This window comes from Molothrus ater, chromosome 4 (assembly GCF_012460135.2).
Source record: "Molothrus ater isolate BHLD 08-10-18 breed brown headed cowbird chromosome 4, BPBGC_Mater_1.1, whole genome shotgun sequence".
NCBI lineage: Eukaryota > Metazoa > Chordata > Aves > Passeriformes > Icteridae > Molothrus > Molothrus ater.
In genome coordinates, this window is record NC_050481.2 from 23,029,793 (window position 1) to 23,057,707 (window position 27,915).

At 41.2% G+C, this 27,915-nt stretch overlaps 1 protein-coding gene across 2 annotated transcripts; it reads left to right on the forward strand.

Annotated features, from left to right (window-relative positions):
- The first annotated feature begins 439 nt into the window (after window positions 1-439).
- METAP1 (methionyl aminopeptidase 1) lies at window positions 440-27,831 on the forward strand. 2 transcript variants are annotated; one of them, XM_036382647.1, is made up of 11 exons: window positions 440-582; window positions 10,397-10,448; window positions 12,493-12,605; window positions 13,980-14,040; window positions 15,204-15,295; window positions 16,023-16,106; window positions 17,579-17,717; window positions 20,340-20,471; window positions 22,868-23,011; window positions 25,128-25,193; window positions 25,362-27,831. In XM_036382647.1, exons 1-11 carry the CDS (start codon window positions 463-465, stop codon window positions 25,520-25,522), a joined length of 1,164 nt encoding a protein of 387 aa, XP_036238540.1. In that variant the 5' UTR covers window positions 440-462; the 3' UTR covers window positions 25,523-27,831. The 2 variants fall into 2 exon arrangements, with proteins under 2 accessions (XP_036238540.1, XP_036238541.1); XM_036382648.1 differs by having other exon boundaries at window positions 12,496-12,605.
- Window positions 27,832-27,915: the final 84 nt, after the last annotated feature.

A 27,915-nucleotide genomic window follows, 5' to 3' on the forward strand; every position in this document is an offset into this window, starting at 1 on the left:
GTCTGGAGTGTCCCCAGAGAGAGAGAGTCCATGACCTCCCTGTTACCCTCATTGTAAAGAAGTTCTTCCTCATGTTGAGGTGAAACTTCTTGTGCTTTAGTTTATGGCCGTTAACTCGTCATCCCCACCGAAAAGAGTCTGGCACCATCCTCTTGACACCCGCCTTTGAGGCATTTATGCGATCCCCTCTCAGCCCTCTGTTCTCTGGGTTAAACAGGCCAAACACCCTCCTTACTGTGAGGGTGGCGAGGCGCTGCCAAACGTCGCCCAGAGAAGCTGCGGATAGCCCATCGCTGGGAGCGTTCAAGGCCGGCTTCCATGGGGCGTTGAGCGCCCGGAGCCTCCTCCCTCCCTCCCCTCCCTCCCTCTCCCCTCCGTCCCTCCCTCCGTCCCGCTCTCCCCGCCCGCCCCAGCCGGCGGCAGCTCCGGGCGGCGGCTCCTCCCCCGTGGCCGCCCGGCAGCATGGCGGCGGCGGTGGAGACCCGCAGAGTCTGCGAGACCGCCGGCTGCAGCAGCGAGGCCAAGCTGCAGTGCCCCACCTGCCTCAAGTTGGGCATCCAGGGCTCCTACTTCTGCTCGCAGGTGAGCTCCCCCGCGGCCCAGCCCCTCGCTCGGCGCTCCGGGCGTGCGGCGGGCGCACGATCCAGCTCCCCGCGCCGGCTCCCGGCCGCCCGGGCCCGGCCCGGCGTACCCGGCTCTGCCTCTCTGCCCGCCCGCCCCCGGCCAGCCTGGGCCAGCAGCGCCCGGCCGGGGACCCCGCAGGAAGTTCCCCCTCGGTTGCTCGCTTCTTGGAGCCGGGGGAGCCGGGCTGGCGGCCCCGGCGGGGAGGGAGCCCCGTTCCTCCGCGTGGCCGCAGGCGGTGCGGGACCTCGGCGGCACCGAAGCGCAGCCGGAGCGCTCGTGAGAGGGTGCACGGATGTTCTCTGCCTGAAGGGGTGGGTGGTCCGTGTGCCCCCCTTAAAAATAAAGGCTTACTGGGACAAAGTGAGAACGTGCTCATCAAATTCCAGTGGCTGCATTTCCCTGCCGGCGTCAGCTCTGGAGTTGCTCGGCTTTGATAGACACCGGGGGACTTGTTGCTCTGAAAACAGATTTTCTTTAAGTTATGAGTTTTTGTGAAAACTATTTGATACTCCTCCTTTTTTGTATTATTCCCTTTTCATTCCTAACTTTTTTTTCCCCTCTGTGTCCTTTGGTGTTCTGCTCTGAGGGTGCCGAACAGGAAGGTTCAGGTTAGGCCACATGTTAGCTCCCACATAGAAATGTGAGAATCAAACGTGTTCTATGGGCCACCGTGGTAACAGAGTGTGGTCCTTCTATAGGAAAGAGCTGTCTGATGACTGTTTGACTGTGGTTTTTGTTTGTGGGGTTGCTTTTGGTTTTGTTTGTTTTTTTAATTAACTTTCAAATGTGCACTGAAGTACACAGCCTAATCCTTTGAAATTTTGTATGTGTAATTCTGTCAAAATCAGTGAGGACTTATGTGTTCAGTTCAGAGATTAACACTGGCTTTCCTTGTCACCATTATAACTCAGAGTAAAGTCTTTTGTGGATAAACATAAGAAAATAATTCAGTCACATCAGCTAGATTAGTTTATTAATTGGGAAGAATTTTTTTCCGAGACAGGGTGTAAGCTGATAGTTATGATTTGCATAGGACTAGGGGAAAATTTCCCATGTGCTTGTGACACACCCACTGCACAGCTTCTGGTACTTTCCCCTGAGGTCTCTGTGCCCTATGCTGGGAGTTGGTGCCAAATTAGAGTGACTGCAGCTCAGAATTGTTCTGACAATTCTGCATCTCTAGTTCCCACGTGGTGCTTGTAGTTAACTTCTAGGATTTGCTCTAGGTTTTGCTGTGTGTTTTGACATGTCTGATATAAAACTCATCATAAATGCATCATCAGTGTATACAAATATTGGTTGGTGATGACAAAACCATTTGTTAAGAGAAAGAACAGGCCAGTGTGAAGAGTTCCAGTTACATCTTCACTCCCCTCCTTCCCACCTCTAACTCAGCTAATTCCATATGGGATGCAGAGATTCTTGTTTTCTATATACTGAGTTTAATGATTTGGAAATATCTGCTGCTGTTGTTAGGAAAAAGGAGAATTACTGGAAATCCTTTTTGGCTTGTTAAAATAGGCTGCTGGATAGCTGACTACATGCTTGTAAAGCTGTCCTGCCTAGAAAATGAAGTACTGAACTGGGAATCCCAGTCATCGCATTTCTGAGTGACTTGGGGCATGTTGTGCCTTGCCGTGCCCATCAGCAATGTGGGTAAGCACACTGAAGGTGCTTTGGAGGTTTTGGGGCGAGGTGTTACAGAGAAGGACATTAGTGACAGCCTGTTTTAAAGATGTGCAAGAAACATCATGCACAGAGAGGAGTGCCCATGTTCATCCTGTGGCAAGGACCCTTAGCCCCCCTGAGTGCCCTGTGTTGGCCCAGCATGGAGCTGTCCCGAGGCTCCAGCTGTCCTTGGCACCTGGTGTGTGCTATGGAGGAGACTTGCTGCCATCCTGCCCCAGTGTCTGGCAGGCACAGTCAGGAGGGTGGGCGAGGTGCTGCTGACAACCTGGCTGCCTCTTCAAATAAGCACATTGCAAGTGAACTTCCAGCTTATTTTCTCTGAACTTCCAGCAAGTTTCAGCTGACAGCAGTGGACTGGTTAGCATTGGTGAAACTTTTCTGGAGTTCTCTCTTTGGTGGTTTTCTTTCCATTCTGGTCTTACATGCATAAATAACTCTTAGATAAGCTAGTGAGTGGACCTAGGATGTTATTCCACCTCACAGTACAGCCTGTGTTGTAGCTGGCTTGGTGCTGCTCCCTCCCTCTGAGGATGCATGCTTCTACCCATTGCCTTAGGCTGTCCCTGATTCCTTGGTGAGGCACTTCTGAGGCCTTCAGAGTTTTCTTTTAAATGGAGGAAAAGGAGTTGTATTAATTGTTTGGGGTTTTTTTGCTGGTTTAGTGCTGCTGGGTCATGAGACGCTTCAGGAGTGTGCTGCTGAAGAGCAGGCTTACCCACTGTGGCCCAGTTCAGCCCAGCCATAAAGTCAGCCTGTCCTTATGGAATGAATGCACTGGTGGTAGCCAGGTGTGTGGGTGCTTCCTTTGGGCTGAGGGTGGATTGGGAGCCACAAGCTATCTGCCATCTCCTTGGCAGGTAAAAGCATCTGTATGGGCATGGACACCTGGTAATTAATCTGCTTGGAAGCCTACAATGACTTTTTCTTACAGCCAAAACTCCAATCAGAGCTAAAACCAAATTTGTAGGAATTTATTTTCCCTAGTGCTAAGATTAAACAACAGAAAATGGTGAACTGCTGTAGGATGGTAACCATGTGAAGCCATGTGTTTGGATTATAAATCACTAACATATCATTTGCTAAGAAAGAATTGATATAGGACTGAAAGGTATAGGAGGTATAGTAAGTATAAGGCTGAGAATCCCAGTGTAGTGTGGAGATTGATTAAAAATTATTTTTCATGACTGCACATAGAGAATTGAAGTGAACTTTCCAAGTAGGTTGTGTCAAGACAATGAATTCCCTGGTGAATTTATCATTTGTGTTTCTCCTTTCCTGGAGAAAGGGTGTTATTCTGGTCACTTATTTTTTTTTCTCTTTCTCTGCATCAAAACATAAGCCTCAACAACATGCCCTGAAAATGCTTAGGCTGGAGTAATTTGACATTCTCTGGGATTCCTTTGAGTCAACACTGTTTTCTCTCTGGCTGTTGGGCACCTTGGGTACAGCTGCTAAATAATAGTTGTGCTTGTGGATCATGGATGGAAAGGGGGCCATGTTGCCTAGCAGGGAGTTTTTGAACTGGTCATGGAGGCAAGGTAAAAATGGCTTTTAGCAGCAGAGAAGCTCTTGAGGTGGTATGTTGAACCCTGGCTTGTTTTTTTCCCTTTCACTTCAAGCTGTAACAAGAGGAACTGTTCTGTTGAGGGATTCTGTCTGCTGTTAACCCTTAGTAATATTTTAGGCTAGTAAATCAAGTACTGTCACTACCAGCTGCCTTTTTTCACTGTCTGGTTTTCTTTTTATTTAGAGACTTACTGCAGTGTTGTGTGTGTTTATCATCTTATGGTGAGATACAGCAATTCAGTCTATCTTCTGAATGTGGAAATCACACAGATGTCCAGCATCACATCTCAGGTGTAGAGTTTCTCTTGCTAAGATGAATTTGTTATTGTGAAATCTGCCTTACAGATACAGTCACTTGCGTGTACGTTGTGTGTGGTATACATAAAGAGTTTGTGTTTAAAGTAGACAATTTGCATTTCTTTTATGTCTTCTACAAGTGGATGAAGGTTAAAGAAGGGGAGAGTAGTGACTGTTCTTGAGAACTCCAGTTACCATTTTTATATGAACCTTCTAATTGTGAATGGATCACAAATGAGTGATTTTGTGTTGCTTTTGTGAAAAACTTTATCTTTCATACTACTTACATAAGTGTCTTGGACAAAGCAGAATAGGTTCACTGTGGTGTTGACTAGATGCTGGTACAGGGCCATTTCTCCAGCCAAATTCAGAAATACCTACTTGTAGACACATTCGGGAAACGTTCTCTTACTCTGAAGTCAGTGGCCTTTGCCATTTTTGTTTCTCTGAGAGCTGGTGGCCATGGGTTGTAGTAGTCATAACTTACTCAAGGAGAAGTGCTGCCCCTTCCTGTTTTGTGTGCCCTTGTGTTGTCAGCCCCAGGTGTATGAAGTGGTCTGGTTATGGAGTCAGAAGTGAGGACTGAGGTTATCTGGTGACTCTGCTTCGTGTGTTTTAGGTGTTTGAAGGGGTAGCAGTTTCTCTGGACTGTACAGTCAGGGTCAGTCTCTCTCTTGCACTGGTGGATGCCTCCCAATATCTCGTGATACCTCTTGATATCTGAGGTGGGGTATGATTTTCTTCAGGAAAGAAATGCTGTTTTATTCTCTCAGTGAATTTATATACAATTTACTGCTTTCTGGAAGGCACATTTTCACTGACACTCAGCCCTGAGCCCTTGACAGCTTTGGATGCTCAAGGCGACAGTAATTGGTGAAAAACTGTGGACCTGAAGAGAAGATTGTTGTCCCATCTGCTGCTTTGCTGTTCCCTTTCACTGTCAATGTGCTGGGGATGGGGCAGCAGGGAGCAATAGACCTGGATGAAACTATTTTTTGTCCTCTCTCACATCAGACCATAGGATATCAGTGCAGTGTTTCATCCTTGGTTCACTGTTCTTTGTGCCTGAAATAGGCTGGAAGCAGCTGCTTGGATTCAGCTGCAGCACACAGGAGTTTCCTCAGGCATAAATGGCACTCAGCTGATACCATCTTCTAGAAAATCAGATCTCCTTCATCAGGAAGCTGACATTCTCAATTGCCTATAAATCACCATGAATACCTGTGGCTGAGGTAAGCACCTGATTGTTGGTGAGATATGGAAGCTGAGCTCTTGTGACTTTCTGAAAGTAAAACTTCAGACTCCTGTAGGGAGACCTGCTGAGCTAGTGTTCCATGCAGTGACAGGATAGTCCAGTTGGAATTCCTCTGGTCCATTGTTCTCTCAAAAATCAGTTGTATATTTCTGTAATCTGAAGAGCTGCAAAATGCAGTCCCTTCCACAAAGGGTCATGAGGGACCTAGGAGTCTCGGGGTAAGATGAGGTCTTAGATGAAGGAGAAAGTCAGTCAATCCTGTTGACACCAAGGTTCTGCATGTAGGTGCTTCTCTTGGAGTTGAGAACACATATTCTGAAAACACATATCCAACTCTTCTGAAAAACTGACTATTCATGAGTCCTGCTTAGACTACTTTGGGAATTTTGTACAGAGTTTTTCAGGCTGGAGGCTGTCTCTGTGGGCTTGTACTGCCCTAGAAGTATTTCAGCATGCTGAAAAGAATCAACTGTTTCATTTAACATCAAATGTATTAACACCTCAACATACTTGTACTTATGAGTAAAATATGAATTAATCTGTACTGTATTTAATATGTATATATAATTGATAGCCTGGTATTAAACTAAATGCTGCACTTCAGAGGGGTTTTTTTTGTCTTCTGTTTTGCATACCTTTAAGGTATTTGGTTAAAAATGTGTTCTCATTATGCAAAATGACTTGGTCTCAGGTTAAGTGCCAGACAGTTTTACATTCTAAAGGACATTTGTAAATTCTGTTAAAAAGATTGCTCAGAATATTTTTAGCTACAGTGTGCTGCTTGGCACTTATAGTTTGTCCATTGCAGTTCAGGATATAATGACATGCAAAGAGACAGTCTGTCCTCAGTCTTCATTCTGACTATAATTTTTATTTTATTTTCTGTAAAGTAGATGTTTTTTGAAATTCATTGCAGTGCCTCTAAATGATGACCATAGAGGATGGAGGGGGTAATTCTGTGGAAGTTGGACACAAGTTGGAGTGCTGACAGAGGGGTTGCCAGAGCTAGCTTGAAATGAGCCTTTCCCATGCAAAGGCAGTTCAGAAACACTGTCTGTCAGCATGTCTTGGATTCTGTGCTGTGGTGGACTTGGCTATCATAGAGTGGCCTGGCTTGGAAGGGACCTTAAAGACCATGTAGTTCCAATCCTCTGCCATGGGCAGGGACACCTTCTGCTAGGCCAGGTTGTTCAGAGCCCTGTCCATCCTGGCTATGAACACATCCAGGGATGGGGCATCCATGTCTCTGGGTAGCTTATTTAAATCTAGTTTGTTATATCTCTGCTATACAGAGTTTTGTAGTGTAGTGCTATCCTAATCTTGATTGAGCATCCTTTTTTCCTCTGGAATTTGCAGTTGGCTGTACTTTTCCACCTCTTAATCAGATTGTATGCATACATGAACTGAACAAATAAAAAGCTTTCTGTTATTATTGTAAAAATGACAATAAACATAGAAGAATTTGTTCTTTCAATGGTTGATTAAAAAAAAAAAAAACCCTCGAGGGATTTGGTAGTGATCAGTGTGTTCATAGTGAAAATGCACCATACTATAAAACAAATGCTGCTATGTCACATGATTCTCTTGATATTGGGTGAGTCCTTAAGGTAGAAATAATTTTCAGAAATAACACATCTTCCACAAGGGGATCCAGCAGGAATCTTTTCAAATGGTAATGCTGGTTGTGCCTTTGGTTACCTTTTGATGTATTCTGATGAACACTGGGTTGAACTTGTCTCTAAACACAAAACAAGTGGGATTGGCTTAAGAATGTCCTGAAGCCAGAAATGTTGTTGAAGGTTGCAATATGTCGGCTGCCTCTGTCTAGAAGACACATTTGTATTTTTCTTTCTGATAGAATAGTTGTACCCAGGATTGCCCTAAACAAGTCAAACCCCTCTGCTTTTTTTTTTTTTTTTGTCATTCATTTGACCTCTCTTCTTGTACAATCCTCTTCAGTGTTTCCACGTCTGTCTTGATTGAGGTGTAAAAGTCACACGCAATAAAAAAAGAAAAATGCTTTAGGTGAGGAGGGTGGGGATATTAATATCAAGCATGCTAATGGATTATGTAGTGCTTGACATGAACCCTAGGAAGTCTTCCAAGGAACTTAAAGCCAAATTCATGTTGTTCCTGTGTACTTTCCCACTGAAGCTAATCTTTTAAAATATAGCCATGCAGTGTTACATGTTCCTTTTTTCACTCTATCTGGAAAAAAATTATTTTCTTCATTTTTATGTTAAAAGTCACCCTGGATATTTTTTCCCCTCGATTTTGTTTATGTAGTCATTGAAAATTTCCTATCCTGACCTGGATAGGAACACAGAAGAATTGTTAAGAGACAGGAATGGCAATAGCCAGATTGAAGTAGATGTGTCAGGAGAAGGCTCAGTGAAAAGCATGATTTTCTCCAGAAAATACTCCAAAAAGAGGCCCAGATGGAGAGAAAGAGTACATTTCTTCCACAGCTTGCTGGGAAGTCTGCAGTATAGAGGGTGAGGGTGTTTGCAATGTGCAGTGGTACTTTGGGAGTGCTTTGTTGCCAGAGCTATGGTTCTCCACCCTGTGAGATGACAGCTGCCATATTTTTGTGTGGAACTGCCAAGGCAGAGCTCTGCAGTCATGTGCAACGTGGTGCTTGTGCAGTGGGTTGTTGAATATAAATAATTTGCATGTACCCAGTCAGTCCAGTGCTCTCAGGAAGCGTATGACTGATCCTACACAAAATAGATGGGCTGTAGGTGGATGTGCAGCATGTCCTTGGAGTGCCTTCCAGCAGTGTCAGACCAAGGCAGAGAGACTGATGGATTGTACAGCGCACTTGTAACAGCCCTGCTCACCAGAATGCTTTGGATGTACTGTATGTGCCTGTTGCAGTTGATGGCTGTGCAGGTGTCTGGTTGTAGTGCACATGGTTGCACCTTTGGAGCTGTGCTCCGGGAGTTCTGGCAGAGCTACTGCTCCTCTGGAGATAGAGGGCAAGTAAAATCTCAGAAACATGTTTGGGAGAACTTAGGCATGTGGCAGCCTTATGCAGAATCATCTTAGGTTGTCCACAGCTGCAGGAAATGAAAAGCCAAAATGGAGTCCCTCAAGTTAGGCTACTGTCCCTGGTGCTGTGTTTTCCTGGGCCAGCAGAGAGGAAAGGCTGTTGGTATAGGACAAAGCCAGGGCATTGGAGAACATCTCCCAAAATTTAATGGGAAAGCAGAGAATGAACTACAATCAGTAATTGCCACAGCTGATGTATTCCTTCCTCCCTTCCCCAAATACTCCTTTATATTCAAAATAGTGGGTTCTAGGTTTGCAGACTTGGTAGCTGCTTTAAGTCCTTCGCTGCTTAGTCCTTCTTTTATGCTTCAGAACAAAGACCTCTGTGTTTGAAATGGTATTAAAACCTTACTGGTTCTTCCAGTGTCCTTGAAATAGCATTTTTAGATCTTTTTTTTACTATTTTTCTTTTCCCTAAAGCAGGCCTCAGTTAAAACCTGTTTCTTTCCTCCCAGCTGCCCAGCAGAGAACAGTGCAGTGCAAAGGTCTGTGTTGCAGTGGGCTGTATAAGTGTGACAGCAAACTTGGGCTGCTGTTGGAAGTGACCTTCTCTCCGGTCATCGGAAGCGTTGTTTTCAGAGCTCCTGGCAGTGCAGTCCCTCCTGGTGTGTGGGGCAGCACAACACAACCAGCAGCTGGTTCTGGTCATGAGGGGAACAGCACACAGCAGGATCTCTTTGAACGTAGGTGTGCTTGTGCACCACTGTTCTGTGTGTTTGTGGGTGCACTTTGGTACCTGCTGGTTGCAAGACTAACAAGGGAGGAGGGAGAGGGTGGCTCGACAGGAGCAGCCTGGTCACAGTGCTCAAGAGCAGCCCTGAAGCAAGGGTGGAATGTTACAAGCTAGGCTCAGTTTGCAGATGTGTTGTCTTGGACTGGTTGAGGGTTGTATACTTTAGGTTGAATCAGTTGTTGGCTCTGGGTGGTAGTTTTACAGTGATGATTCAGCATTAGTATTGTTTCTCCTTAAAAAGAAAACCAGTTTGCTTCCTGCCTCTTTCTTCAGAAATTCAGCTGTAATTGTCAATGATTGGAATTAGCAGTTTCTTAATGGATGTTTTGAGTGCACATAGGCATTGATTTAGAATTTCCACCAAGTAATTTGCTAATTAGTACCTTAAAGGATCACCTTTAATGCTGCCTTCTGCAGTTTTTCTACTTAAATCTCTTTTCTTTCATGTCTTTTCTTCATCTTAGTACTTCTTTATTCTCCAGCTGCTAGTCATTTCCATCTGCCCCTTTGCTGATTCTTTGTTCCTTGCATTAACTGCTCTATTTGTGCTTAGGAAGAAGAGAAAAGGCCAAACTCCTCCACAGTCACTCTTTTCTTGATTTCCATTTCAACTTTCTCAATATTTTTTTTTTCAATTTCCTATTTTCACTCAGTAGCCCTCATTTCCGCCCTTTAGTCTACTTCATTAGTTCCCCTGTGGTTGTGCTAATTGGCCTCTGTTGCTTTCCTGTGCTGGAGCAGGAGGCAGAAGGGCTGCAATTAGCAGGAGGAGATGGCTTTTTCTAGGAGTCAGGGAGGACCTTGCTGCTCACTGCAGCGCTGTAAGATCAGGTACAGAGATAGACTTTGCTTCAGCCAACCTGCAGCCACCAGGTGTTTAAATAATGATAAATAGTCAATCTATAGGATTATGTCAGTGTATTTCACTGCCATGGGTGTTGTCTGTTTGGCTGTGCTTTTTCTGCCTATTCTGATTAATGAACTTTTGAATGTGGTGTTTTCTATTGCTAAGACTAGCAGTTACCAGTAGCATTTGCTGCATATTGCTGCAAGGGTTAATAAAAACAGTCTTCCAGTTTTCTTTAAAATCCATTTGCTTCTCCATTTTGTCAGCTTGGCATGTCTGCCCGTGTAAATACTGCTTGAAACATATATTTATACGTTTTTGTTTGTAATTCTAGGAATGCTTTAAGGGAAGCTGGGCCACTCACAAGTTACTACACAAGAAAGCAAGTAAGTACATTACTTTTTAAAATGCATTTTCATATTTCTTTGAATTGGTTTTGTCCTGTGCAGTGAGCTGTAGGTGGCCTTGCTTGAGTTGGGGATTGGACCAGATGACCTCCAGATGTCCCTTCTAACCTCAACTGTTCTGTGCTTCTCACCTTGGAATGGTATTGGGTTTTGTTCCAAGATACCTGGCACTGGGTGATGCATATCTGAAATTTTGTCCGTTCTCAACAATCTAAAGAACTGTGTAAAATTTCAGAGGCAGAGGTTCACAGAAGTGTTTGTTTCTGTTCACTTTTCTATTTGCATGAATTATTGCTTGAGCTACATTGCCAGGTATATGAACACAGAAAGAGGGGTGCTGGAATAAAGGACAAGGAGAATAATAAATCATTATTGTAGGGCAGTGTTCCTTCATAGCATTTTGATGTCTAATGCAGTCAAAGGCAGTACAGTGGCAAAGGTTCTTGCAAAGTCTTTGTGATTAGACACTTGATGGAGCACTAGTGAGTCAGAGTGCAGCTGTTCTGTACATTTTTGGGAAAAAAGGAAGGATGCTTGTGCCCATGGTGCAGCCACTGGTAGAGGATGTATCATAGCTAGGATTTTGCTGAGTTCAGTCCAAGGTAGTAAGAGTATCTGTGTGCCCTAGTGACAACTGGTAGCTCTGGCACAGAAGTACCAGGAGACTGGTAGATTCTACCTTTTCTGGGTAGTGAAAATAACCCATAAGTTTAAAATCAAAGAGAGGGCAGACCTCAGTTCTGCCCCCTTGCCTCCTCCCTGCCACCCCCCTGCCTATCTTCATTAAGCCTTGCTGAAAAGGGAGGTAGGATTAAAATGTGGTATGGCAGAAACTCACATCCTCAAATAATTTACCTCCTTTCCTAAAACCCAATAAAGATTCTTTTTCCATGATAAACATTGGATGGTAAATAGAGTAGTACAGATAATAACCAATGTTTTCCTTCTTTCTGCCTTCCCAGTGTACGGATCTAATAGTTCACACTTGCATTCTGCATCCTGTTAATTTGTGTGAATATGAACAGCTTTGGACTTTTGAATTGTTATTTCTCAGTTTCATTTGAACTTAATGTCATCTGAGCAGATGGCTTAGATGTCAGCCACAGAGGCTCTGAGGAATTGGCATTAGGCTTGCAATGGCAAACCTTTTGCTACCTCTTCATCCTTCTGAGATATAAAAAGAGAAAACAAACAAGTTACTCAGTTATGAGTTAAAGATTAATGTTACCATGCTCTTCCTTAACCCTTGCCTTCTCTTTCTGAGTAAGTACTTCTCCTTTTGGTATTGCTCAGGATCTGCTTGTTTCAATCCTTTATTTAAACACCTACAATTTGCCCTCATAGGACTGTGTTGTTTGTGAATGAAGTCAGTCACTGGACCACATCAGACATGAATTTCACAAGGTTTGGAGAGCTGAGAAGCTCCAGCAGTTTAGGACCATCTCCTAAGGTGTGAGCACTGTTTGTCCTGAACTGCAGAAGTGGCAGGACCTGCACTCTGTCCATCAGCTCTGGAGGGGTAGCAGCCTCCATGTGTTGAGCCTGACAGTAGGATGGCCTCCCTTCCACCTTTGGATGGTCTCCTTCCCACCTCAGGTCATTTTGGTCACTGAGTGCTAAGGGAGATGACAAGGAAGGAATGTTCTCCTGCAGTGCAAGGGTGTTAATTGAAGGGATATTGAGTGCCTCTGTAGAAACAGGCTTTTTTCCCAGGAATGAAACAAGCACTGTGTTATAAAACTACAAATGAAGAACAACTTAATTACTGCACTTCTTTTGTGCATTCAGTCCTCACATTCCCCAGTTTGCTGTTGAATAGGATGGGAAGAATGTGAATTTGGAATGGATAACACAAAATAATAACTGCTACTTATGCTTGCATATATCAGTATCTGAAATTCCAGAAAGACTCAGGTCTAGACTTAGGCACTTCTAAGTCACTTTCTAGACACCACAGTTCTCATTCTTAGTAGGACAGGTTTTGCTGCTGCAACTTTTTCCCCTTTTTTTTTTGTCTTTTCAGAAGATGAGAAAGCTAAGCGTGAAGTTTCCTCCTGGAGCCTGGAAGGTGATGTCAACACAAATCCCTGGTCTGGTTATCGATACACTGGGAAACTCAGGCCACACTATCCACTGGTAAGCAAGAGGTGCCACTCTACTGCAGCACTGCTATGTTCTGAGCAACTAATAGACCACTCCTGACCTGATGACCTCCCACATTTCCACATTTTTGCTGAGAGAGGAGAGCTTCTTGATCTGAACCCGATGGCAAGGACATGCATGGCTGTCTTTATTGTGGTTCATTTTAGTTTAACTTGTTCTATCTCCTGGTATATTTATAATTAAGGGAGTGCCTGTGAGCATCAGTAACAGGCTTAAGCTCACAGCTTTTGGATGTACACTGTGACATTTATTCTGCAAAAAAGCTACTGCTAGGTCAGATGATGTCTCCCAGCTGTTTGTTGTCCTCACCTGTTATAGAGCAGTCTGTTTCTAAAAAGTTCAGGTGAATTCATTTAGAATTTAAATAAATGTTTTTTTATTATATTATGTAAGTGATTTAAAATAACCCGGTGAGTGAACTGGTGAACAGCTGAAAGAACAGAGGTTACAATAATCTCCTGCACTGGAATGGTGAAGAACAGCAGAGGTCAGTAAGACCTTTGGTTGTGAAAGCAGATTGGGTTTAGAAGATGATGACATATAACTCTGTATATATATATATATATATATATTACACACACACACAGGGACATACAGATGTAACAGTATTTTTAACTTGGTACAAGTTTGTACATGGAGTAAGATGAAGCTTTTTTTTGCAGCAATAATGACATTTTCTTTAAATTTGTCTTTTCTAATTGGCCTGTGCTAGAAAAGCTGCCCCAGTGGCATTCTCTCTAAGTCTTCTCCATGTTACAGGCTCGTTAGAGAACAGATTAGCTGAACCTGAGCCCATGTGTGTTTGTTAGTGTTGTTGGAGAAAAAGGTATTTGGGACATTTCAGTGGCTAAGTAATTTAGTTGTGTTATCTCTGAACTTTGGCTTTTTTTGTCTTGTGACTGCTGTGACACTGATGCAAGTGAAATTAGAGATTTTGACTAAAATGATGATTAGAAGTAAGTATTCTGTTGATAAAGAGAAGAGGGATGTATTTGGAACTAGTGCACTTGCAGTCTGGAAAGCAGCAAAAAAATGCTACAATAACGCATAATAAATTATAAAACCAATGTGATTCACTTGACAATAAAAATTTGATTTCTACAAAGCTGTACAGTTAGTATTAAAAGTTGTATAATATGATAGCAATAGGGGGTAACAGCAGAATGTCTGGGATTTAAACTTGGAATTTTTGGAGTGTTTACATACTTAGCAACTTTTTCTAAATGGATTTTGCCATATTTCACATGAAATATTTCATATTGTATTTAATTTTGCTGTGTGACTCTGTTTTTGTAACTGTAATAAGTGCTGTTGCAACCTAACCAGCTTTTCCTGTGATTTATTTAGACACCCACAAGACCTGTGCCAAGTTATATTCAGAGACCGGATTATGCTGATCACCCACTAGGTAACCTGAAACAAACCACAATTCTGAGTGTTATGTTTGCTCTCTGTTTTCCTTTCCATTGAAAAAGCCTTTAATGAATGAAGAAGATACTGGAGAAGGGAACCTCTTGTCTGTTCTCACCTTACTACTTCTCCACAGTAACTTACTCATTTTTAAAAAATCATGGTTGCAAGTATTTTTTGGAAGTCCAAAGTTTGTAATGGGTTGTCTTTCAAAGGTGTACAGGAAATTGAGCGTTAGTTAATTTGGTTTTGGGTTGTTTTTTTTTATCTCAAACATACAAGTCCTAGTTCTGTTGCTAATTTGATAACAAGCAGCAATCAGTTGACTGTCACAGATGAATTCTACTAAACCATTCTCTGTGGCATCAGTGTATCTGTTGAAAGTGTATTATTTTATAACAAAACCAAGGAAACCTTGCAGTATGCAAGCCCCCAAAAGAAAACTGGGGTATGAGTTCCAGCTGGTTTTGGACAGAGAGGGAATGCACATTCAAAATTACTTACCCATTGGATTGTTTTGGTATTTTCCTCTTTTTATACCAGTATTGGGGCTTTGCATTTCCCCAAAAGGCTGCCATGAAGTCTGTTAGTGTTATTTTTTAAAAAGTGTAAATATTAAAACAACACAAAATACTAGATTTTATGGGGTTGTTCATCTACAAAGCTGAGATTGCACAGAATTTGGTAGGAAGAATTTACATGTTTTTGTCCACTGATTATTGCAGTAGTATAACCAGGTATATTCCCATGCTCACGTAACCCATTATGACTGTGTTAGAATGTAATTTTCATTAATTATTTTCCAACAGCAGCTTAAAGATGCTTTTCTGTGACTAACACAACTTCCTTGTCAACCTGGTATTTAAGGTTGTGTTTTGACTAACTGGACATGATGGTTTTATGCAGTAAGTGAATGGGTTTCCTGAGCACATGGGGCATTATGGTATTGTGGAAGGCTTATGAATTCCAGTTAATCTGAATAGTATCATCATACTGTGCCTTGGTGGGTTTCTTTCTTTGGGCTGCGGTGAGAAAGTCTGTACTTCTATTGTCCTTGGTAAGCTAAGGAAGTTCCTGGATTGGATATGTGTAGCAATCATCACTCTATATAACATGGGGTTTTTTCTTTCTTTTTTAATCTTCTCCCTTTTTTATTTTCAGGAATGTCTGAATCAGAACAAGCTTTAAAAGGAACCTCTCAAATAAAAATACTGTCATCTGAGGATATAGAAGGGATGCGAGTAGTGTGTAGGGTAAGGGGGTTTTGATTTTTCTTGCAAGGTGCCTTTATAGTCTTTAAAAAGCTATAATGATTTTACCACTTTGTCATAGCATATTTGAGAATACAAACCTTCAAACCACTTTAGAGCACTGAAAAATAGCTTGGGAAGCTTGATATTTTCTGACTTTTTTCCTTCTTGTGACCCCAGTTCCCAGTAAAGTATTTTGCAAGCAGAAGGATGACTTTTATCTGTTTCCTGCATTTGTTGTTAGTAGTAAGACAATCTGTGCCTGACACATTGCTTCTGTTAAGGATATGTTTTATAGTGCATAAATGAGAACTTTTTCCTCTCCTGGAGTTGCTACTAGGTAAAAACTGAAAAGCAGAACAAAGCCCCATCCTCAAGAATTTTTGAAAAAGAGCTGTTCAGCTGTAATCACTTCCTTGTGCATAAAGTCAAACTTAGAAATGCATTAGGTAGTTTGATTTAAGATTATGGCATTCAAGGAAAATGTGGCCCAAACCTTAACTGGGGTATTTTCAGCTCTCACAGAGGTGGGTGAATACATGACCTGGAAGCATCTCAAAGTCTTTATAGAGCCCAACTCCACACAGCTTTCCTGGTGATCTCAGTGTAGCTGTCAAAAATGGGTTATAAATCTTGTAGAGAGTAGTCTTGGCCTATTTTAAATCAACTTAAATTAAGCCAATAGATCAATTTAAAATCTGTTTTAAATTTTAAATTGTTTCATTTGCAGCTTGCTAGAGAAGTATTGGATGTTGCTGCCATGATGGTGAAACCAGGAGTAACTACTGAAGAAATCGATCATGCTGTCCATTTAGTAAGATAAGTTTATTATTCTTCTGGTGTTTATAAGTATTTTCTTCTGTCTCTTTATTTTTAAATGATTATTATGTGGTTTTCTTAATTGCATGAATTTCATTTCTTTATTTCAAACTTTCCCACTTTGAAGCTGGTGGGTAGTGTAGATGGCAGAAATGAGCTACAGTGCAATGGTAGGTTCAAAGTGATTTAGGAATTTCTGGGCCTCTCTCTGTATCAGTTGCTTCCATACTTCTGGCTTCAGATTTCTTCTAAGTTTGTTCACTTGCTTTCTCAGTTAACAGTCTTTTCTTTCTTCTGAACTCTTTTTGCTTCACAGATACCATTATATAAAGAACAACATTTGTAGGCCATGGACTTCTTGCACTCTGTGGTTTGCTAAGACATATAGAGGAGAAAGTTAAATTATTTATGATTGGGAATCAGAACTGAGGTGCCTCAGAGAGAACTGAAACAAGATGTTTGATGCAGTCTGACAAAATAAAGCCACAGTCCAATGAAGTGTTGTAAAACATGTTCAAGAAGGCTTCCTGCCTTAACTTTCCATAGACATTTGAACTTTGCTTTGCTATCTTCTCTGTGAATCATTTAATCTGTGCATTGTGAGAAAGGAAACAGTTTTGGTATAGTTAAGTTTGTTAGAGAGCTTCCTTTTTATCTGCATCTTCAGGTATTGAGCTAAGATTGCTTTCATTAGGCTGGAGACTTCTGTTGAACTGCATTAAACAGTTCAAAACTGTTAAACACAAACTACTACATTAAACATCAAACTGCTTGCTTAGGCACAATGTCTAATATGAACAACCAGTAGTTAACATGGAGTTACCCCTCCTCGATAGTTTATGGAAACTTTGGCAGGTTGTTGATACTGACTGATGTCCCTAATTAGTATTTTTCAGTTTTAAAAACAGTATTTTTAAAAAAAAATTAAAAAAGGTAACACAATTTGTTTTTTCAGTACATGCTCTGTGTGTCACAAAGTATGTGTATGTATGTATGTGTAAGTATATATGAAATGTATCAGTTTTGCAAAAATACAGAAAAGTTGTTACAGTGAAAGGGAAGCAGCTTAAGGTTTTAGAGCTGGGGGAAAATAGTGCTAAATATTATTTTGTTTAGCTTGTGTATCTTGCAAAAATCTTGAACTGGGCATTTAAAAGCAGTAATTGAAAATGACTTTTTAAGACTGAGTCAATATTGCCATGCATTGTTTCAAACCTGAATATCTCAGCACTCACAGTCAGACATGAAAATGAGTAGAAACAAAATTAAAGTAGCTTTAATTTCTTCCTGGTAAGAAATACAAGGTATAACAAAAACACTGCCAAGAAATGCTTGAAGAATCTTATTTTCTGGAGTCACTGCTTTTCAGCCTGTCATTCTTACTGTAAAGCTGTTGCACATATGTTTTTTACAGTGTTTTTTCTTTGTACAAAACTTACTAGTGTAAATTGTATTTTCTCTATTTAGGCTTGTATTGCAAGGAATTGTTATCCTTCCCCTTTGAATTATTATAATTTCCCCAAGTCGTGTTGTACGTCAGTGAATGAAGTGATCTGTCATGGAATTCCTGACAGGAGGCCATTGCAGGAGGGAGATATTGTTAATGGTAAGTGCCTGTGAAAATGAACCTTCAGCATTTTTACCTTGTGTGCACTTAAACCATGCAATAAGGTGAAGTTTCAGAAGCAGGCAACATCATTAGAATAGCTTCTTAAGAGAGGCTTTTGTTCTATTTACCAGTTAGATTGTTCTCATTTCCCTCTGCTCTTTACATACTTTGATTAATGTATTTATTTAATAAAATAATTTCAAAAGTTCAGTCCACTTTAAGAGCTTTATAGTTCTTCTACCCTGATCTGTGTATTAGTATAGTGCCTGAGTATTCCACTTGTAGTCTAGATTCCAGTTGTTCCAGACTGTGTATATATAGTGAATAGAATGTATATTGAATTATTCAACTGGATTAGTTCCATGTGAATTCTTGATTAGATGGCTCTAGATTGTTACAATTTTGCTATGCTCATTGATGATTATGATGACTGTAAAGGGTCCTAATGTGCAGGCATTGTATAGGTGCATGTTATCCTTTTTTGAGCATCTCACAGCCTAACAATACCAGCTGCTTTTTGTTCTGGTACTCAAGGTGCTTAGGCCTTCTTAGCTGGTGAGAGATACTTTTATAAATTATTTGACTATGTCTTGTTTGAACCTTCATTTCTTCTTGGTTTGGCAGTAAAAATTAATTATGCTTTTTTTGTACAAACATTTTCACCTTTGTTTATTGCATTGGTTTGCTTTTCTCTTACTTGTAATAAATACACAGAGTATGCTAAGGTTTGACCTCCCTCTAGAAGCAGGTTGTAATCTTTTTGGATTATTAGATATTTAATACATATTAGCTTATAATAATAGCTGCTAAGTCTACATCTCAGTGCTGTGGGTACCAGCCTTTTCGGAACAAGTCTCATGATTGCTGCCCCTGTCTAGGTAAGGTGTGGTCTGGTTGAAAGCTCTGAACTTGTAGGATATATATATATGCCAAACAATATATGCCAAAGTTCCTTTATCTTACTTTAATTTCAAAGATGATGCCTTTGCAGAGCTCTTTATTATTGCCAGCTATTCTGGCATTTCTGGGGTCCAACTAAGAAGCCTAGCTCATAGAATCATGGTTTGGGTTGAAAGGGACCTTAAAGATCAGTGGCTTCAACCCTTGTGCTGTCGGCAGGGACACTTCCAGTATAAACCAGGTTGCTCAAAGCCCCATCCAGCCTGGCCTTGAACATTTCCAGGGATGGGGCATCCGCAATTTCTCTGGGCCGCCTGTTCCAGTGCCTCACTACTCTCACTGTAAAGAATTTTCCTTTAGTATGTGATCTAAACCTACTCTCAGTTTGAATTCATTCTTCCTTGTCATCTCCGTACATGGCCTTGTAAAAGTTACTCTCCATCTTTCTCCTTGGCTCCCTTCAGGTGCTGGGAAGCCACAATTAAGTCACCCCAAAGCCTTTTCTTTTCCAGGCTGAACAATCTGAATTCTCTCAGGTTTTTCTAATTGAAGAGATACTCCAGCCTTCTAATGAACATGGTTGGCTTCATCTACACAGTGCCTTACTCTGCTATTTAATGCCAAGGCTGTACCTCAGCCCTAGAGAACACCTTCTGCCAGAGGCTCTAGTCATACCTCTGTCCACATTCCTGCACTTGATCGAGCTTGGAGCCTTCTGCTTTGTTATCGTGAGAAAGAACTGGGCTTCTTTTCTGTAAAGTGGAGGCTCAAAAGCCTCTTGAAAAGGAGGACCAGAACAGTTTACAAGGAGGGATAGAAAAGGTACCTTGGAGGGGATGTACCCAATGAACAACTAAAAGGAAGCGTCCATCTTTTTCTTCATTTAAAACTTTTTAGCCTGAAAGCCATGTCAAAGTCCAAAATAGGTACATGGAACATGTCATTCAGAACCTGTCATCCAGAAGGTACTAGCAAGTGATGTCTAGTTGTTGACACCAAAGTGTGTTTTCCCACATCTTCCTATCAAGATTGTATTGGTCTCTCTCAGCAGCTCATGTACGATATTCCTGAAGTATTATTGAACACTACAGCTCCCTTCATGACTGTTTACCTGAGAGAGGATTCGGGTGTGGGTTTCTTCACGAAAGCAGAGCAATAGCCCTTCTAGTGGGTTTGGTGATCTAGCAGCTATTAGACCTACCAGCTGACCAATGAAGACTTAGAAACAAAAGTTCCCATTGTGCCACAGCAAGACAACTTAATAAGCAAAACAATGATTACATACCTTTTAAAATTTAATTTCCCCCTATTGTACTTTCTCAGAATTTATTCCTGCTGGAATAAATTCTGAGAAAGTACAATAACCAGGTAAATCCCCATAGAGCAAAGAGCTTCTCTTTCCCATTTTTATATTTAGAAAACCAATGCTATCTTGCTGTGTCTGTGTTGCATTGTTGGGAGATTTTTTTCCTCCCCTTCCCCCTTTTATTTCATTAAATCAAACTGTTCACCAGTGCAACAATAACGTACAAATTATTATATAGACTCTACAGGATAAGCATGAAAGATCTGCTTCTGCTGGAAGAGTTTTCTTAGGGAATTCTTGTGAAGTAACACTTCACAGTTGGAGTGCCCCATTTGTACAGGTCTGTTGTTTCAGCAGTGGGAGGCAGGAGGTGAGGAGCAGGCGCTAACTTCCCGTGTGTGCTGTGTTGGCAGTGGATATCACCGTCTATCGCAATGGCTACCACGGCGATCTCAACGAGACCTTCTATGTCGGAGAGGTGGATGAGGGTGCCAGGAGGCTTGTCCAGACTACCTACGAGTGCCTCATGCAAGCCATCGATGCAGGTGAGGCCTGCCTGCAGCAGGAAGCTTTTGGTTCTCAGACATGCTTGCTCATACTGCCTCTGCTCAGGGTGACTCCTGGGTGAGCACACGGAAGCAGTGGTGTGTTCTCACCAGCTGATGATGGGTGCTGTGTAACGCAGTCATGCTTCTGTGAGTGGTGGCTGCAACTGCTTTTTAAATGTGGGCAGATGAGGGAAATGTATTTGATGCTGAGCTGATCTGCTGATGATACTGACATGGTAACAACCTTTTTTTTGACCACTGATGAGTAAGACATCCTTGATCTGAGTAACTTAGAGAATGCAACAAGCAAATTATGTTTTGGAAAACCCTACTTTTATAATTTATATGGTGTTGCACGGTGAACTGGTAAGGTAAAACATTGTGTGGGCACCTAAACATATCTCCTTAGCCCTGCCAAACCTGATGGTTACTTCATAAAGCTAGTTATGAGCTCTTGATTTTGTGTGGCAGTGTGCCAGAGAAGACAGATCCTTATCTTCCAGTACCTACAGAACTTTAATTATCTTGCTTAGATAACAGTCAGGACAGCTGTATCAAGATATACAATGAGATAAACATGCAGCTACCTTTCTAGCTTCAGAAAACAAAGGAAGAATTTCTCAAGTCCCTGGAAGTACTTGTACCATCTGTATCTTTTGTACCCTGCAGCTTCTTAAAATCCCCATTATAATTTAATCACTTCTTGGCCTCTAAAGATTGAAGTTTAAGGTAGTATATATAGTAAGGCTTTTAAACTTGCATTTAATGAAAAGTAAATGTAAATAAAAGACATTAAAATGAGCACAATTTGGGTTAATAATTTGGAGATAGCTAGTCCAGCGAAAAGACAAAAATCCATAGGATTGATGTCTTGTGTATCTGTTGTGTGATCAAGAAAATACTTCCAGGCTGAGCTGTGAAGAATAGAGATTACCTGTTTTTGTGGGATTACTGTTCTGAAATGACCACTTTGTTTTTTAGAGCTAAACCAGAACAGTGTGTATCTTTGGTCCTGTACTTTTTTATAGCAATTGTTACATATGTTGTCTCTTATTCTTTGTATCCTGGCTTTGATGTAGAAACTGTGACAGAAATTTCCCTGTGTTCGTTACAATGAGATTAAAATTCTCACTGTAAGTCTTTTTAACCAATTTTTTAGATGCTGTAATGTGTTTTAAAGGGTTTTAGACATTGCATTTGAGTAGGAATTCTGGCAGAAAGTGTCTCAGCTGTTAAAAGGGGGTCACCTCTCCCCTCTTTAAATCATCTCAACATCTTGGTGTTGGACCAGCAGAGCTCTAGCTGTATGAGAGAGAAGCAGAGGGATCCTTGCTCCATAGAAATGAGTTGCACGTGCTGTCAGGCCCATACTTCACAGCTATTTAGCACAAACACCACAGATGAATCTCTTCCCCACCATGTCCTTTTTTAATTTTTGGAGAAGCATGTATATTCCAGTAATACAAGTTTCTTGTTATTTTCTGTAAATTCAGCCTAAGGGTTTCAGTTGTAGTCGCTTACATTAGCAGAGAATTGAACTAAATAGTTGCTTCACGTAAAGCTTAAGTTTTATGTGAACTCTGCTTAAGATGGCTCCACACAACCACATATCTGGCTCCTGAAGAAGCAGCATATATTCAGGGAGTTGGGAATAGTCTTGGGAAAGCTTGATATTTTGTTTTAAGGGGTTCAAGGTTGTTTTTGGGATGAATCTTCATTAGCTGAATGATGTAACATTGTTGCTTTTATGATGTTATTACTCCCTTGTCCAAGTGCTCAAAGTGAATTTCTCGCACCATTTTCCTGTGTTTCAAACTCTCTAACTTGAAAGGCTTCCTAAAGGGATTGTCAAAAAAGTTAAACTTGAATATGAACATTCTTATTTGCTGTAGCGTTGTCATTGAGAATCTTGTCTAAGAGTAGAGATACCCATTTTCCCTTTATTTATTTTTCTAAATATCAGTCCTTTGTGTGCATTTTCCACATAGTAGAGGAATAAGTGTATATTAAAATACGGTTCCTACATTCATTGCAAAAAGCACTGCAGCTCAGGGTGTGAGAGTTCACCAAGTACTTTGAAAGTCCTTTATTTTTAATTTCAAACTTGGACATCCTTTTAATGTGAGCAGTTGCATCCATGAAAGGAAGAAAGTAGTACCCTTGTGAAAAAGGCATTTTCTTCTTTCTCTCTTGGTTTTTTTATGAGACAGTTTCTTCCCTCTCTCAAGTTATTGCACTCACATACACACTCAGTGGATTAAGTGATCATAGGAAGTTGCACACTGAAACAGATGAACACACAAGCCATGAGTGCTACAGAGATGGTGTTTGGCAGTTAGCTGTGTTGAAGGAAAGCTCTCTCAATTCCCTTCTGTGTCTCTTTAATTTTGCAGTGAAGCCTGGTGTTCGGTACAGAGAACTGGGGAACATAATTCAGAAACACGCTCAAGCAAATGGATTTTCAGTGGTTCGGAGCTACTGTGGGCATGGAATCCATAAACTTTTCCATACAGCTCCTAACGTGCCCCATTATGCCAGTGAGTATTCATTCCCTTTGTGCTGTCCTGTAGACAAGTGATTTGCAGTGAATGCACCCAATTTACTTGAGCTATCAGGTTGGCATTTTTGGCACTTGAGAAATAATTTTTGTTTTTTGACTCTGCACCGTAACATACTTTATGAACCCCTGATTGCATTATCTGCCTGCACTAATGGTTAGTCTTAGCTCTCATCAGTACTGGGTAAGTGCTCAAAGTTTTTGCCTGAATTCCCAGCTGAATTCCCTTAGACATTCTTGTCTGACATGAACTGCCAAATGTTTCTCTCCTTAGAAGTTCTATGCCAAACCTCACTGCCATTTACAGATGCAAATAAAAAGCTCTTTGAATAGTATAAATGGGTGTTGTGCCTGAATATGGATCCTGTTTCTTTCACTTCATTTGAGTGTTGTCATTTGGTATTTCTGGAAACTTCATCCTAGTGTGAGGCAGAGGAGGAATGGGCATTCCCCCAGTAGTGGTAGTTTTTGGAAATGTCCATAGCACCATAACAATTTTTCCAGCAAGACTAAGAAACAACATCCACAGAGGCAAAGGATGGAAGGTTAAGTGCCAGTGGACAACTAAGGGCAGAGTAAAAATCATGAGGCAGTGATCAGCAGTTCACACTCACTTCAGCTGTAAAGCTGCCCTGATAATAGGACACTTATTTCCTCAGACCTGACAGGTGCCTCCATCTTCCCATCTCCTAATGAGCTTTAACACATGTTATGGTTATAGAATATAGTCTAGCAATTCCTGACTTTCCATGTCATCATTTCCCCAAGTTATTTTTTCTGACAACAGAGAAAATCTGTTAATTGCAGGGTAAAAGGCTATCAATTCCTGGTATGTACTTTTTGTTGTGTAAAATGAAGAAAATACAGATTCTTTGGAGGTGGAGAGGTTTTTATACCAATTAAAGTCCAATCCAATACAAAGGAAATTTCTATCTTTCCTGGCTACTTGGAACTTTCAACTTTTTTTTTTTCCATTGGGCAAATATGTCTGTTCCCAGAAAGAAAGATTCTGGTATTTTTAAATACAGAGTCACAGCAAAAGTGGAAATATCTGAGGGACTTAAAGCCTCTTGGAGAAAAAAGAATGCTGTTGCTTATTCCTAGCCTACTATGAAAGGAGTTTGAAGAGCAAAAAGATAATTTTCTAAGAAAAATGTTGTGTTGCTGTTGTGGCAGCTTGATGTCTGAGATTTTTAAAGCCTCTAGGTGATTTAGGCAGTGTAATAAATTAACACAATTAAGGTTAGATAGGGGGATGTAAAATGAATGCAAATTGTCTACAACAGCAAAGTAGCTTGGAGCTAATGGTTCCTGTGCAGTTCTGGAGTTTGTTCCAGCTCTCAGGCTCAGTTACATCTGAGCTGTGCTGTCCTTCCAGGTGGAACAGTACAGAGGAAATGGGCTGAAGCCTTTCTCCAGTCCAACTGCACTCCTGGAGTCATACCGTCCTTCAGTTCATGTGCCTTCACATAAGCATTTTTAGTGCATTTAACATCAAAAAGTTCCTGTGTTACTGTCCTGAATGACTCAAAATGCTCTGCTATTTTATGTTAGCTAATGAACACAGCATTATCCCTCTGACACTGCTATGACCCCATTATCCAGGTAATGAGGAGGCAGTGTGTCTTTCATTAATGGAATCATGGGATTACTTAATCACTGTCACTTTTTGACAATTTATTGGAGCTAATGGCTCAGTGCAAACAAGTAAGGAGATTCCAAGCCTTCTCTAAATATCTTGAGTGCTTCTTACTTCTGTTTTTAATTATGAATTTCCATTATAGAAGTGTGCAGAAATTCCTGTATTATATTTTTTTCAGTGTTTTATAGAACTAGAGTTTAAATTCCAGTTATTGGAGAGAAAGACAGCAATTAATTTTAAGCTGCTTAAGTAAGTATTACAGTGTTGGTGGATGGGGAGAAGGAAAGAGCGAAGGGAAATCTTTATGTATACATAAAAATGAGAAGTGAACAGATCATCTCAGAAGGGCTTTTCGGACTTTACTGTGTTTCTGTTGTATTCTGTTAGGACAAGGATTTGTTTATTTACTAGGGTGTCATTCTTTCTTCTAACTTGAGTATTTATTTTATTGCAGAAAACAAGGCAGTTGGAGTGATGAAGCCAGGCCATGTATTTACAATTGAACCAATGATCTGTGAAGGTGAGCAGTTTAGCGGTAGAGTAAAATGGTTACTCTTGTTTGCTCCTAAGTAGTGATGGAACAGGGTGATGGTTCTATCCTGTAGAGCTGATAGATATTTCATTTCTCTTTGGGGGACTGGTGGCTGTTATTTAAAAGCTGGCAGGAAGTGATGCTCTCTGTTTCCAGGTGGCTGGCAGGACGAGACCTGGCCCGACGGTTGGACCGCGGTGACGAGGGACGGGAAGCGCTCGGCACAGTTTGAGCACACGCTGCTGGTCACAGACACGGGCTGCGAGATCCTGACCCGCCGCCTGGACAGCACTCGCCCCCACTTCATGACCCAGTGACAGCCCACACTGAGCAGGTGCATCAGAACCAGAAATATATATCTATTTTTTGCCCCTGTACTATGCATTTTTTTAAGAGTACAGAGTAGAAAGATGTCACCATTTACTTTGTTCTCGGTGATTGTAGATAAGAGGAATATCTCGAAGAACCTGACCCAATGTCTGCAAAAGCAGAGAAGAATTTAAAGAATTTCCTGCTTTCCTCCTACCTACAACACTCATGCTGTTCTTTCCTTTTTTCTTCAATTATCTCTTTAGCACCTTTCTTCCAATTAGACCCACAACTGCTTCTGTTGCTGCCATGATATTAGCTAGAAAAGCGTGGGTAAGCTTTCCCACTGGGACTTGATATTTTGGGATCCAGGTTTTTTTCACCATTTCAGTGTGCTCTGTCACTCTTGGTTTGTGAGAGGCACCTGAGATTTTAAGCATTTCTTATTCCAAAGACTTGCTCTTACTTCTGCAGATACTATTTTGGGCCTTGTTTGTTTATCAGTTGAGGAGGGGGCAGAAGGGAGAAAGACACGCACGTACAAAAACGGGCTACCTTTAATTCTGCCCCCATCTCTCTGCTGGTGGTGATTGCCACTGTGGGTGGCACACTGTGTTAATGGCAGGACTTGTTTCTCTTGCTGGAGATTTGATAGGATGGGAAGTTAACAAAGTCTGTCTTATATGCAGCTGCCCTGGAATAAGCTGCTTTTTGGCAAAGCAGTACTTGCAGGCAGCCTCCTGCACCAAAAGTTTGGTGAAGCTGATGTATCAGACTTACCTAGGTAAAGGAATGCAACAAGAACCAAAAAGATCCCATGATTCATGGGATCCCTATGTCTGTTAACTGTGGGGCATCTTTAAAAAGTACATCCACAGTAGCTGTGGGGGATTGGATTTGCAAGACTTACAGTGAAGTATCTCAAAACAAGTCTGAGTGTGTGAAAATGAAACACGTTCAACACTGTATTCCTTTTCTTTTGGTGATTTTTAAACGGGTCATTTTCTTCCCCCTTGGTTGAGTGAGTTTGAGGCTTTTGGGAAGTCTTAGGGGGGCAGCTATGAAAACTGATCTTTTTTCCTCAGACAGGGTATAGAGTGGGCAACATTGGTATAAATACCCCTTTATATTTTGTTAGTGGGTCATGGTGAACTGAAAATGGTTACGTTAAGGAGTGTGGATTGATTAAGCCTCTCTTTTCTCTACCCTTTCTTTTTCCATGCCCATTTCCCTTCCATCATCTTTAGTGTCTCTGCTGGGGGAATTAATTTTTTCTTCTGAATTGTAATGAAAAATTTTTCAGACCCCATTGTAGACTTCATCTTACACCACTGTAACACAAGAAACACTTAAGCCAACACAGACATTAAAAATCATACAATCATGGGCATAAATACACCTCTTACAAAATGTCTGGTGAATTTGTTGCCACAGATCCAAGAACATGAAGTGCTGCATACCCTTGACTCCCCTTGGCACTGCAGAATTTAGTGGGGGAAAGGGGTTAGTGCTTCACAGAACTGGACTCATCTACTTCCAAATTTGCCAGAAAACATCTTCTCTGCCCTGAGTGCCTCAGACCTCTGTTGCTGTATCACTGCAATGTTTTCATTACTTTTTTCTTGTTTTAATTATGCAGTAAAGCGACCTGAAACGATGCACGGAGAGTGCGTGTGCGTGCATGTGTGTGTAGAGATTTTTAACAAAACAGACTGTAGTACCTGAGTGGGATTACCTGTGCTGAATGAGCTGTGTTGAGGAGATGCCTGTCCTGGAGGTTTGCCCACCATATCCTTCACTTGAATGGTTACAATGGTCTTGCCTTTTCTATGTGTGTATGTATGATGCAAGGGGTAGGGGGGGGCTTCATTTTTGGTCTATAAAATAAAAGTTGCAGCTGCTTTTAACAGAAATAAGTTTTTTTTTGGTCTTGTAATCCAAACCCAGACACAGAATTTTCCATTACATCCAGGTTTGGTTGTGTAGTGCAAGCCTCACTGGTAGATGCATGAACCCAGTTAGAACTCACCCTTAAACCCACACATGTGCCACTTGGATACCTCTTTGTTGTTGCACTGATACAACCAAATTTAGCACATTTTTAATGCAGGTAATCTATGACACTATGCATTTCTGCCTATAAATTGAAATCACAGCATGGTAACTGCTTGTAGTGGTTGATACTAGTGCAGTATTTTTAAATTAGTGGAAATCTTGGTTAGCATCTACACCAGATTTTGCAACATAAGAGGGCACATCAGCCTTGAGAACAAAATTTATTAAATAAAAATATTAAGAAAAACTATTTTTTCACCTATCTAGCTGTGTCTTTGCTTGAACATGACATACTAGACTCGTGCTGACTGGATTATGGAAATTAACTATTTTTATTCTTACATAA